The sequence below is a fragment of the Hesperophylax consimilis genome, chromosome 2, assembly GCF_061612785.1.
Source record: "Hesperophylax consimilis isolate HC1 chromosome 2, BYU_Hcon_1.0, whole genome shotgun sequence".
Lineage (NCBI taxonomy): Eukaryota > Metazoa > Arthropoda > Insecta > Trichoptera > Limnephilidae > Hesperophylax > Hesperophylax consimilis.
The window spans coordinates 25,976,898-25,990,191 of NC_142837.1; the positions used below are offsets into that span (position 1 = coordinate 25,976,898).

General features: G+C 34.4%; 1 protein-coding gene and 1 long non-coding RNA gene across 4 annotated transcripts in view; one reads left to right on the plus strand and one right to left on the minus strand.

The window, feature by feature from the left end:
* LOC149425845 (uncharacterized) overlaps positions 1-13,294 on the plus strand; it is a 423,516-nt gene that overhangs the window by 96,818 nt on the left and 313,404 nt on the right. The window lies entirely within an intron of this gene.
* On the minus strand, positions 2,363-3,429 carry LOC149425846 (uncharacterized). The gene is made up of 2 exons (XM_089643713.1): positions 3,193-3,429; positions 2,363-3,045 (listed from the first exon to the last, which is right to left on the minus strand). The coding sequence occupies exons 1-2, from the start codon at positions 3,365-3,367 to the stop codon at positions 2,363-2,365; spliced, it is 858 nt and encodes a 285-aa protein (XP_089499839.1). The 5' UTR covers positions 3,368-3,429.

Below are 13,294 nucleotides of genomic sequence, written 5' to 3' on the forward strand. Positions count from 1 at the left end.
GTAAGTAGGAGATTTTGAACTTTAGAGCAGTTTTCATAGGCCTTCACATAATTTTTTTCTGGGCTTATAAAAAGACTTAATAAGTCTAACAACAATATAACAACGTCATATATCAAAAAACGTGATTTTTCAGGAGACCGTTTTTAAAGTTTAAAAATAGAATAAAATATATTAAAAATAAATATCAAGCCACCTATTGTACTTTTTATTATGCAACATATCTTCTTGGATAAAACCTGAAGTTTTTTCTCTGTTTGAATAATATTAAGTATATTTTTTTAAATTTTAAAACAATACCTTTTGATTTATGACGTTCTTGTTCAAAATTCCATTGATGGTGCCTGGAGTACGTCAAAATATGTGGTTATTTTCACTAAAACAAATAGAATTCGGAAGTCTGTAATTGGAGTATCTTAAGGTAATTTTTTTCCAAGCAGGATTTTATACCTAATTTAGATTATTACTTTACATCTTTCAGTTTGAATAAAAAAAAATGGGTGTGGAAAAGGCACAGGAATTTAGTTGGTGGGATAAAGCACAGATAGAGGAAATATAATTTTATATTCTCAGAAAAATTCAGAAAAGTAGTTGGGAACAATTACAATGCTCGTACATGTATAATACATACAAATCATAATAATATAAAAGTAAAAAAAATAAACCACTGAATAATACTGTTTTTTGATAACACTAAAGGGACCGTTGCTGTTTTAATTTAAAGATTTTCATAGAAAGTTTTGTAAACTTTTGGTATTAAATTCTTTTCAATAAGTCGCATTAGGTCATTCTTTTTGGCGTCAGAAATTTTAGGTTTTTGGACGAAGGCAGGTTTTAATGGGATATTATTACTTGACTTGGGTTTCCTTATAATTATGGCCTCCATAAAGTCTGATTCTCCATAAGAAAGTTTATAAAAAAACGAACTTGGGGAATCTCTTTGAACTCGCATCACTTTAATCTCTTTAAATTTAACAGGTTGGTTTAGCTTATTTTTTAGGATACGCAGAGGACCAATATCAGAGGCCAAAAGTTTTAAATCAAAGAAGTCTTCATAGGAAAGTTCATTTACAGAAAATGGTTGACCCGTTCTTTTTGCTGTTCTGATCAATGAAATGAGACCTTCTGGCGTATAAATTGGCCCACTTTTGAGTGCTTGTTTCATTTTCCGTTCAATCAATGAGTGAACGGAATCTCCTTCATTTTGTGTATGGCCTTTGATTAAAAACTTGTGTATGATGGAATCAAGGTTGTATTTTTGGAGAGCAAAGATGTATGCAGCTAACATAAATTGGTTTTTTTGCTGTCCACTGCAATTATCGGAGTAGAAAATAACATCTTTAGATGTTCCAATGTTTTTCTCTATGTAATTTAAGACACACGAACCAAGTTCATTTACTCCACGGTGGCCGTTCGATTCATCCCAAACATAACAATCAGTGCTTTTTTTAATAAGATCTGTTATTGTAAAGTTTAAGACGTTTAGTTTTGAAGAATAGTAGAAAGCCGAGCAGTCACCTTTTGGTAAAGGCATGACAGCTTGCAAATCGTAAACCGCTAATATGGCTTTACCCGCTAGTGACTCTTTATCATTCTGTTTTTCTTTTCTTGACATTTCTTTTTCAATCAAATGCTGATCATAACTTGCCTTCAAGTTTACTTTATCTATCTCTGATGCATTCTCAAAAGCAACACATGTTTCGCACTGATCTTTTTTAGGCTGGAAAAAACTTAAATTATAGTCATTAGTGAAAACATTATAGAAGTAATTGAAGTTACAGAAGGTAACTTTATCACGTTTGCAGTCATTCACATAATCGTTGTAAATGTCAGTTTTAGTTCTGCCCCCTTCAATGTAGTGTTTCGTGGTGTTTTTGCGTGAATAATGACTCTCAATTTTAGGAATTCTGTTGATATGGTTTGTAGCTCTATTCATAACAGTTTCATCCATCTTGGGATGATTACCGTGCTTTCCTCTTTTATCTTCGGCCATCACGGCGCCTGCCAGTTTATCTTTCTTTTCAAAGACGGTGCGAATAGGGCGGTCATTAATATCTAGAGTATTTTTGAAAAACAACTTACAAATACGAATGCGTCTGTCACCAAGATTAAAAAAGAATGCAGTATTATAATTCCTTCGTGGTCTTTGTCCACCTTCGCGCACGTAACGATACTGAGGTTTAATTTCAGTAGTGCAGTTATGAATAAACTCTCTCTGTTTGGCCATGTCTCCCAAGTTCCAATACGCATCGAAAATGCTCTTCCTTTCATCTTCAGCAAATTTTTCAGAGCACTTCAATCGGCATGCATCTTTACAAGGAGGTTTCATTTTTCTTGCTTCTTTCACTGCTTTTTCAGGTTTTTTTTAATGACTCTCGTACGCTTTTCCACTATTTCTAGCTGCTTTCAATATGTTTCTCTTCCAGTTGGATTCATTTCTCTTTCGTTTACCTTTTTTAACAGGACTCAGAATATCAACGGTAGTAGAAAAGGAGGTATCGGCATTGCTGGTTGAAGCAATGGTACTAGGAACAGGTTGTAGATCAGGAGTATTTGAACCAGGATTGCTGTTTGAGGCAGAGGTACTAGTAACAGGTAGGTTAGGAGTTTGGCTGACAGTGCTGATTGATGACGTTGAATGCATGAAATCTGAAGTGCTGACAGTTTCAGTAACCTTACTAAATTTACGAACATTACTGCTTGAAAGTGTTTGGGTCATGATGATAACACGGTCAATATCTTTCTGAAATGCATTGCAAATGTTTTTGTCAGGTGAAGGGTTCCAGTCTTTGTCTGCATCCGAATCATCAAAAGGTTCAGATTCGCTTCCATCACTTAAATTGCTTGAATTTGATGAACAAGAGGATGAGCTTGACTCATCAGACCTGGATTTAGAAGGAGAATCTCCAGGTGTTTTTCCATCAGCCACTTGGTTCTTCGTATTAGTTTTATCCATGGCACAGACATCCGATTGGTTGGCGTTTTGCTCAGTAATTAAGCTTGCATCAATGTTCTTGCTAATTTTGTTCGGGTTTTCTTCAGATGAATCTGCAATCAAGGAAAATAAAATAATAGGTACACAAGTAGAATCACAACACTCCTTTTTTGGTTATCAAAATCTAATCATGTTTCTCCTTTTTAGTTCAGTAACATATAGATAAGATAATTTAAAGTTTTTTCAATAAACGAACGTACCAGCTTTTGAAGATTCAGTAACATTATTTTTGTCATTAATCGCCTCGAAAAATGTTTCCCTTTGATCAGTTTTCTGCTTAGTTGCTGCTGGCTGAAGAATATCATAATTAACATCATTGAAATTGAGTTTCCTTTTTACTTGGTAACCAGGTATTCCTGAAACAAGTACAAACATATAATATTTTTATAATTCCATTTACTGCACATTTAGTGCATGTATCTACAGTAAAATTTTCATACCTTCACTGTCCAATGAATTTCTAGATAAACATAAGTTTATCAACTTTTTCCCTCGAGAAGTCATGATCAATCTGGAAAGATAATCGTAAATTACAAATAAATAGAAGAAGTATTTGTGACAAAAGAACGCATGCTGGAATATGTGACAACTTACAAACAGTAGATTGTTTTAATGACAATAATGACAGATTCCTAAATGAAACTGCACATTTTCGTAATAACGGCCAAATTTTCTTTGGAAGAATGTCATAAAACAAATTGATTCAAATCCGCATTGTCTGGGGAAGAAAGTTTTATTGACAATAGTGTCATAAGTTAAAATATTACAATCGATGCCACGCTCTTACAGTGCAAGAACGTCAAAAATCAACATAAACCATGACAGGACGCTATTTATTTTCCTTACAATACTGACATTAAACAAAATACTGCATTCTTGATAAAAAACTAAGAATAAAAAATGCTCTTACCTTGTAGCAATACTGTTTTCTGACGAAATAATACACTATTTCACTAAGCGACACGGACCTTCCTGCTCAACAGGTCAACGACAACTAACTTGTGACAGGCTTGAAAAGAACAATCTAGAATTTCTTCAAAATGCGAAAACAACACTTTCTGCCCTCTAGCGGCTAAATATTAAGTTAAAAATACGCCACTTTTGCAGGGATATAGTACTTTTTATGGGCATTCCGAAAATATGCATAACTCAAAATTGACGATTTTTGATATATGACGTTGTTGAAAGGAGTGAGCGTTATGTAAAAAATACTCGATTATTTCAAAGGCCAAGATGTATTCTAATCGCAGTATTTAATTAAAGCAACTGAAACATTTCTAGGCGACCAAATTTTCAAACCAAAAACACATAATTTTGCATAAAAATTATTATGTACTAACGTTCTTCAGAATTTTATTTTATATTATCTATGAAGTAAAGGCCCAATTGGCATCTAAATGAATAATATTTGATTTTATCACACATTCTTTACTCAATTTCCACTTATATTTTTATAAGATCGTTTGGGTCATCTGCGATATACCCATATGTTCATTAACATAATATGCACCTCTAAACCTGCGCTTTGTTGGTACAGTGTAATAGTAGATATGTACCTACTAGAACATACATGTGGATTAGTTGCTTGTGTAATCGGCCATATGCGATGAGCGTTTAAACGTTCTTATTTAACCCGTTTTGCGGTCTAAGTCTAAGATAATTAAGCGATATGTGATGTTTCCAGCTTGGCCATGCTCTATTAATATAATTATTATATTTTTATAAGATCGTTTGAGTCATCTGCGATATACCCATATGTTCATTAACATAATATGCACCTCAGAAACCTGCGCTTTGTTGGTACAGTGTAATTTTAGATGTGTAGGTACCTACATACATCGTGGTTTTGTTGCTTGTGTAATCGGCCATATGCGATGAGCGTTTAAACGTTCTTATTTAACCCGTTTTGCGGTCAAGTCTAAGATAATTAAGCGATGTGTGATGTTTCCAGCTTACCCATGCTCTATTAATAATATATAATTATTAGATTCTCATGAGTTTGCGAAATGTCTTTGTACGCATTTCAAAGACGTTTAACCTTATAAAACTTACTGCAGATTAACTGTGTTAGTTTCGAAATCTGACATTTCTTATTATAAACAATTATATTAATTAATATATATATATATATATATATATATATATATATATATGTTGATTAACAATATCGGTATTACAATGGAAGATGCTCTGAGGAACTAGCGTCAATGATCCCTTTGGCACCGGTGCGTAGTCGGGATTCGGGATACACGCCAAACGCGCGCCCAACATTTGTACACGGTTGACATTTGTCACATGAGAACGGGTCGTTTCTACGATTCGTTCTTAATTTCAACAGCTCGGCTGTGGAACGAGCTGCCGGCCTCTGTGTTTCCTCCCTCCTACAACATGGGACTCTTCAAGACCCATGTTCACTCCTTCCTCTCCACAAAAAGACCCTCCACACAGCATCACCAAAGATGACATAGGCCCTGAGGGAAATTATTTTCTTCAGGGCCTCCTGTGTGGAGTTAATATTAAAAAAAAACTCAATAAACGAACGCAACAATTTTAACTACCCTTCCACATTCAAACCGAATATGTAAGTTGATATAGCATATTTCTCTAAACGGAGTGCATATACAAGTTTTCCAATAAGAGGCGTTATTTTGAATAGCCCGCTATTTCGGTAGATGTTACTTTTGAAGCATTTTTTAACATTTGACAAGTAGAAACTACGCCATTAATAAAAAAGGAACGATACACGTTTCAACAACGCATTGAAATTATTAAAATTAACTTGAGTGAATCAAATGCAAATCATCTTGAGTGATGAGGCCCATTTCCACCTCGGTGGCTTCGTCAACAAGCGAAATTGTCGCGTCTGGGGCTCGGAAAACCCAAAAGTTATTGTTGAAAAGCCTCTCTATCCTCAACGTGTGACTGTTTGATGCGGTTTACGGTCCGGCGGAGTCATTGAACCTTAATTTTTCGAAAATGAGGCTGGAGCAACAGTTACGGTGAATGGATTGCGCTATCGAGAGATAATTAATGGTTTTTTATAGCCGGAATTAGATGGTATTGATCTGGACAACGTTTACTTTCAACAAGACGGCGCTACGTTCCACACAAGCAACGAAACCATTGATCTTTTACGGGAAAAATATCAAAATAATACCTCTTATTGGAAAACCCTGTATAAGAATGTCTTATTTTGTTATTCGGCCGTATATACTCACTACGCAGGGGAGACCGTGGCTGGTAGGTGAACTTTTTGTGTTTACATGTATAAAAGCTGAACGAAATAATCAAAACTCAATCTTTGGTAACAGTCAGAAAGACCGTTTATTTAAGAGTTTTGATATCAATTAAAGTCAAAGCTCTTCTTGTTTATTTCTAGAATATTTTTTGGAAAGCATTTAGCATCTGCCTATTTACCCCTTGCCCGGGATTGGTTGGCGAAGATCATGGGGCAAGTTGGCTGATGCTCTTATTGTTACTGAAATAACCATAAATTATTTAAAATATGTATTATGTTTTATTTAAGAAATAATATATTACAAAATAATATTAAAATAATATTATTCCCAATGAATTTATTAAAACTTATATCAGGTATATTTCATATACCTGAAAGGAAATTATTTTTTGAGTAGAGTTCAATGAAGAGTGTACATAGATTTGAAAACAGACTAGACAGACTGAAAACAGTTAATTAAATAATATTAAAATTAGAAATAACACACTTAAACGTCAATTTACATGCCGTCAGAGCAGGTAGGTGAATTCCGTTCGGGGCGGGTTGGGAATTCGCCCCATTATTTGCCCCATTCCTAATTTTTAAAAATTTTTTTTGCTCTCCGACCAACCATCATCATTAAATAGTAAAACAATCTTTATCCGTATTGTAGTCAACATCACGCTTATTCTTATTACCACAAATATGAGACAAACTTGGGACAAAGACACTATAAACACCATGCTATAAAAGCTTTCAACAGCCTAGCACTTATTTCAGTTAAATTTTATTTTACATTAATTTTAAATCTATATTTTTAGTTAAATTTATCTTATTTTTATTTTCTTTTTCTTCAACATTTTATATATTTTCGTTAAATGTATTATGAATATTTTTCGTATTTTAAAATGGAGGCCTCAGCACGGGTAAGCCACCCAGTGACGCCAACATTACTAAATTGTACTTAGTAATGTAAGATATTGTACCAAAAAAAAGAGGAACGATCTGTCGGCCAGTAAGGAAACTACTTCAGCGGCCGGTAAAGGAGGGATTGACATTTTCAAGAAACCTCAGAATGCGTGATTCTTGAAAAACGTAAAATATTTAACACGTAATTGTGGACAATTTTTATTGCAATGTAATTAATCCGATGGATTATTAAAATATTAAAACATTTTTTCTTCGAAATTATCCAAAAAATATATGTGCAGAAACGATGTTTTTGAAGAAATCTCGTATTACATGAGGCGATCCTATTTCAATATGAAATCGGGTCTTAATTTTCAAGTCTTATTTTTTTGGGCCCGGTCGCCAGAAAACCGAAATGAACCTTACGGTCGGTAATAAGTGAGGGGCAGAGTCTTCGTTTTTTGCCTGCACACCCCCGATTTATTTTTTATGCGCGAAGGCTATGCGGAATTTACCCGAAACATACGATTTGAAATCGACCAATCAGAGGGCCGAAACCGTCCAGATAATAGCATAATAATACTATCAGATATACAATAAATGATAAAAATACTTAGATTCGTAAAAAATCGGTTCGTCTACCTACCTCTTCGACAACGCGCCCCAGTCTCCCCTACTTCTTCAGAGACACGGTAATACTATTTGTATAAATATTTGGATGGTGGATTACCATTCAAGGCGCCTGCAGATATAAGTATATCGACTTTTATTATACCTACGACAATATATCCTCTCTGCATACCCCTTTGGGGACACTTAGTTATAATATCCTCTCTGCATACCCCTTTGGGGACACATAGTTATAATATCCTCTCTGCATACTTACTTTAATGTAGTGAGTGAATACATACTAAAGAAATAATCCTTTAGGAAAACAACTGGCAAAGGGGTCGATTGTCCGGGGGATCAATTGTCCGGGGAATCAATTGTCCGGGGGATCAATTTTCCGGGGGATCAACTGTCCGGGGATCAACTGCCCGGGGGATCAACTGTCCGGGGGATCAACTGTCCGGGGGATCAATTGTCCGGGGGATCAATTGTCCGGGGGATCAATTGTCCGGGGGATCAATTGTCCGGGGATCAATTGTCCGGGGGATCAACTGTCCGGAGATTAACTCTCGGTGGGCTAACTGCCGGGGGCTTACTGTCGGGGGATAAACTGTCGGTTCAGCATCATATTCGAATGAATTAAAATCCGAGCCGTAGCGTTTAGATCTAATAATTAAGCTATTCAATAATACTTACACGTAGCTATTCAGAATCAACGTTTGTGCTAGATATTATTATTTGAAAATCACGATTATATCTTTCATTGGAGCTTAGTGCTATCAGAGTTGATATAATTTGGACAACGTACATACATAATATTTGTTTAATTGATTAATAAGTGTTGATGTGATTATTCCGTGCCGTCAAATAACACAATTTCTTGATAAAGCCAACTCAACCGCAAAACGAACACTCCGTGAGCCAGGATTAACCCAGATATATTTTTAGTTTTACTAATGCTGCTTTCCTGCTTCCTGATAGTGATGGTCATACCTAATTGATATGTCCGTTTTGAAATGACCGATTATTTGAATAAGTTATTGAAATATTTCAGAAGGTAAACTGGTTGATTATTGATTTATTTAGATTTTGCGGAATATCGCACGTTTCGAAATATTTCGATTATAAACAAAAATACGTATTCTGTCATGAAGGAAGGTAAGTACTTTAAAATAATTAGTTGGACCGTAAAACAGACAAAAAATCATTGGAATAAATTAGAATAGAATTCAAAACAATTTTTTGGCAAGTGCGCAGTTTATTATAGGGAGCAAATTGTTTCCGAACGATAATTTGGAAAAATCATTCGATTAAGCATAAAAAATGTTACTGAATCTTGTAGGTAAATTGATTATGCACATCACTACTTAGTAATGATAATCAATATTTCACATATAATTTAATAGATTATTTCGTGACCTTGATCGCTTTACTGCTTTTTCCGTAGTTCCGCCGTTGATATAAATACAAATGTTGGTTGGTTGGTTGGTTGATATACAAACCTCGTTGGTGGGTTTACCACGATAGATAGCGCCGACCATTCGCGGCGATTTTATTCTCGCTGGTGTATAATATTGTATACAATATCTGGTTCTCCTTTCATCCGCTCCCGCGTCAGACGTAATGCTACTATGACCTCGCTTTTTAACAATCTGTAAGTAAACCAATTGAAACGATGCGGACTCGAGATAATAAACAGAACGAAGCCAGGGACAAGCGCAAGCGCTGTGCCGGGCTCGGTGACAGCAATTTGCGCGGGAATCGCGGCCATCATGCGGAAAATGCATTTTCTTTTGTTCGGGTTTCGAGGCGGGAGAGTGCAAACGAAATCTGTACGAACCATTCAAAGCAATAAAAACTCTCCAGTCTCAATTTGTGTACCGCATTGATTGCTATTTGAAATGGAAATATAAAATGAAATTAAAAAACTCTTTATTGTTCAAAATCCTTTGTCATGACACTGTAGGTTAGGTACATTGTACAATCGCAGGCGTCACTTTCGCTATCACCCGGTTTAAAAGTTAATTCGAACGGCTCTTGTGCGCTATTCACATAAAATACAGTATAGAATTATGTGTATTGCGGCATAATGCATATGTATTCACTAGCTACAGTGATGTCCTTGCCAAACGTCACTGAGAAACGGCATTTTGGCTTGATTACGTCTGCATATTTTATTTTATTTGTAAACCAACAGTTTGCTAAGTTTTATAATATATGGTCAAATATGCATAATAATAATAATATTTACCAATAATTGAACCCATAATATGTTGATACTGATGTTTCTTAGTTATTTAAGTATCACCAACACAATTAAAAGTAAAAAAATTAAGTTTTTTTTATTTTATGGAAATCAACATACACGAAGATGAGGAAAACATGATGTGACCCATACAACAAACATAGTTATTAATAAAAATATTTACATAATAAGTGATCATTAAATAATAAAAAAAACGATACAATAGCGCACAGGGATGGGATGTCTATCTAGTCTGTGTTGAGCATAGAATAAAGAAGAAAACTAGAAGTGCTTTCCATACAAATTTGAATGAAAACAAATGTTACGTTTAGCACAATAGCCCAGCGTTCTATCTCTAGAAATATAAGCCTCGATCAGACAAATATTTGGATTACGAAACGCAACACGTGTTTCTCTTTATTCCATGGTGTAGATTTGTAGAGTAATATGTATTGTATGCATGTTATTTATTGCTTTTAGCGAATAAAAGACAAGTGCATGTTTTTACGTCGTTCGAATTTAATTATTTTAAAAGTTTTTATTTCCTTCAAAGTTTTTACAGTTACTAGAAAAGTTCTACGTTGTGTTCTCTTTATTATATTAAAAATGTTACAATTTCAGTGGAATATCTTTTCTGAAGTTGAATAAAAAGTTTGTAACATGCATCTTGTTTGAGTATTGTGTTAGTGTCAACTCTGGATAGATACGTATGTATATATATTGGTATTTTTCATTTTACGTCAAATAAAACGAGATCGAAAGCGGCTTCCACGTTTCAATTTACGGAATTATGTGTGGTGCATTTTACCAAGCAAGATATGGAGATGTTGACAGCGCATTCGTGTTTTTTTACAATCAAACAAGTGTTTGTAATATAATTATCATCTTTTCTACATATTACAACACTTGTATCCATAAAACAGTTTATCAGGTACGAGTTTTGAATACTAATTTTAATATTTTGCTTGGTTTTACAATAAATTAATAATCCTGCGAAGCAGACGAAACTATTTTTAACAGAACATAAAAGATCTTCACAAATATTCTTCTTAAATAATTAAGCGTTTGCATTTGTGTCAAGAATCTATCTATATAATAAAAATGTTTGTTTGTTCAAAATCCTAAATCTCCGAAAGTTCACCGATTGCTTTGAAATTTTGACACAAAGTTGCATTAAAATATGTACATAAATATATTTAAAACTGTTGTTAATATGGTGTTTGTTTTATGCTGGGTGTGAGGTAGGTTTGAGTAGGTGACACTGTGGTGGATAATGTTAAATGTTTCGTGAACACCTCACTGGGAGAACCTGTGCTGAGATGTTTACGTGGTTATGATTAGTGGTACAAGTATTTATGGGTATTGGTTTAATTTTCTTATATAAATGTAAGTAGGGATTTTATTATTATTTTTTTTTATTACTCAGGTTTCCTGATTTTCTGAAAGGGTTTCTGTTACCCCTTGCGATATTTGGCTCTGCAAAACCACACACGGGAGTAAACAGGAACTCCAGAATATTTTTTATAACAGCCATGACTTTGTCACTCCTAATAATTGCGACTTTTTAGTACCAACCATTGGCTAGATACACTTTTTTTTCTTCTAAATGTGACTTGAAAACTCTGTATTGATTCCAACACATTGTGCACCGTTCTCAGTCAAGAGCAAACGCTCAACATTCATATTTTCTCGGGCTTATCATTGTTACTTTTCAAATTCAAAACTAGCAACCCTTTGTTGTACAAAAAAAAACATGGTGTATATATATATATATATAGCTCTGCCACGAATATTTATTTATTCTTACACGTGTCAGATGATGCACCTTCCGAATGCATTATCAACATGTAATAACTGCATTATTACATCAAATTTATAGACCCAAGGAGTGGAAATACGATACAAATTAGGAAACACTAGATTAAATGGTCTTGAATGTCGGCATCTGGCATTTAATCAACGTAATATCCGGTATTCGCGCCCGTATTATCTTATTCGTCCTTCAATGTGGAGCCGTAAAAAGCAACAGACCTTTCCAGTTTACAGGCATGTTGACTTTATTTCAACACTTGATCAGCGGTTTTATTTCCATATCCGTGGTTTGTAATCAATATTGCGGAAGTAATTTAACTATTGTTATACCGCGACTTGATACGTTTACGAGTGCAAAAAATTATCACAAAGATCGAAAATTTAATAGGAGTAACCACCTCACCGCTTTGAAGGCATTGGACACTAAAACTAAGCCTTATAGTTTATTGAAAGTGTTTGATCATTACTTTAATTCACGGTGGTATTGTATTTTAATCCAACTTTTAAAAAATACCTTTATAACTTTCTTCAACTTTTTACATCATTTAAAATTTTTTTTATGTAAAATCTTTTTTCTTAAAAAAGTGGAAGAAAGTAATAAAGATATTTTCTTCAATTTTTATATAATTTCTTAGTGCGCAATAGAAGTAATATAACATATAAGAGTTAGCAAAATAAAGGTAACATAAAATATAGGTAAGTGATATAAAATTAAATAATCTGTCGATATCCTCATCCTCCAAATCAACGATAATTTTAATAAAATTGTTGTTAACAATATATTATACTAGGTATAAATAGTTCGAGCATACGGCGCGGCGTTTGAAGTTTTCCAAATTCAATTTTTTTCAACTACATCCATATATTTAAATAGTTGTTACCAATACTATGTTAACGTTGTATTGGGGAATGAAAACTATATATATACATGTACATCCAATTCCAACTAAAATTGTAACGTTTGTCTAGTTGTTCGTATAGGTAAATGTAGATTTATTAAATGCAGGAAGAGTTCACTAAAATTTTATGTTTGTCTAGTTGTAGGAATGAGTTCACTAAAATTCCGCATAAATGGATTTGACCGTGTACAATCCATACCCAACTGGATCCATCTCCTTGCATCGCAGTGGGTGGGATGGATTCATACGTCCTGCATTCCTGGAAAAACTGACCCCAGATTCCTACCCACCCCTTTCCTCAGGACCTCCTGTGCGGAGAAAAAAAATGGGGATGACTACTTGACACATTGACCCCAGATTCCTACCCACCCCTCATACCTTTATCCTTCCCCGAACTTCCTTTACTTTCTTTCCCTTAAAATACCCCCCCAATACGAAAAATCACGTTTTGTTGACCGGAAGTTTTAGAAATGAACAAAGTTAAAAATGCAATGAGGTATTTTTCTTTAAGTGCGTTTTCAAATGTGATACAGTAGATTTAGTGCCGGTCCTGTGCGGGTGCAATTGGAACAGTATACTCCGTGCGCTAACCTCCAAGCCAAGGAGCCAAG

Coding starts and splice junctions, on each gene's coding strand:
- LOC149425846 (XM_089643713.1), bottom strand. CDS start 3,367: ATGTTTGTACTTGTTTCAGGAATACCTGGTTACCAAGTAAAAAGGAAA. Junction 3,046..3,192: donor TACTGAATCTTCAAAAGCTG/GTACGTTCGTTT, acceptor CCTTGATTGCAG/ATTCATCTGAAGAAAACCCG.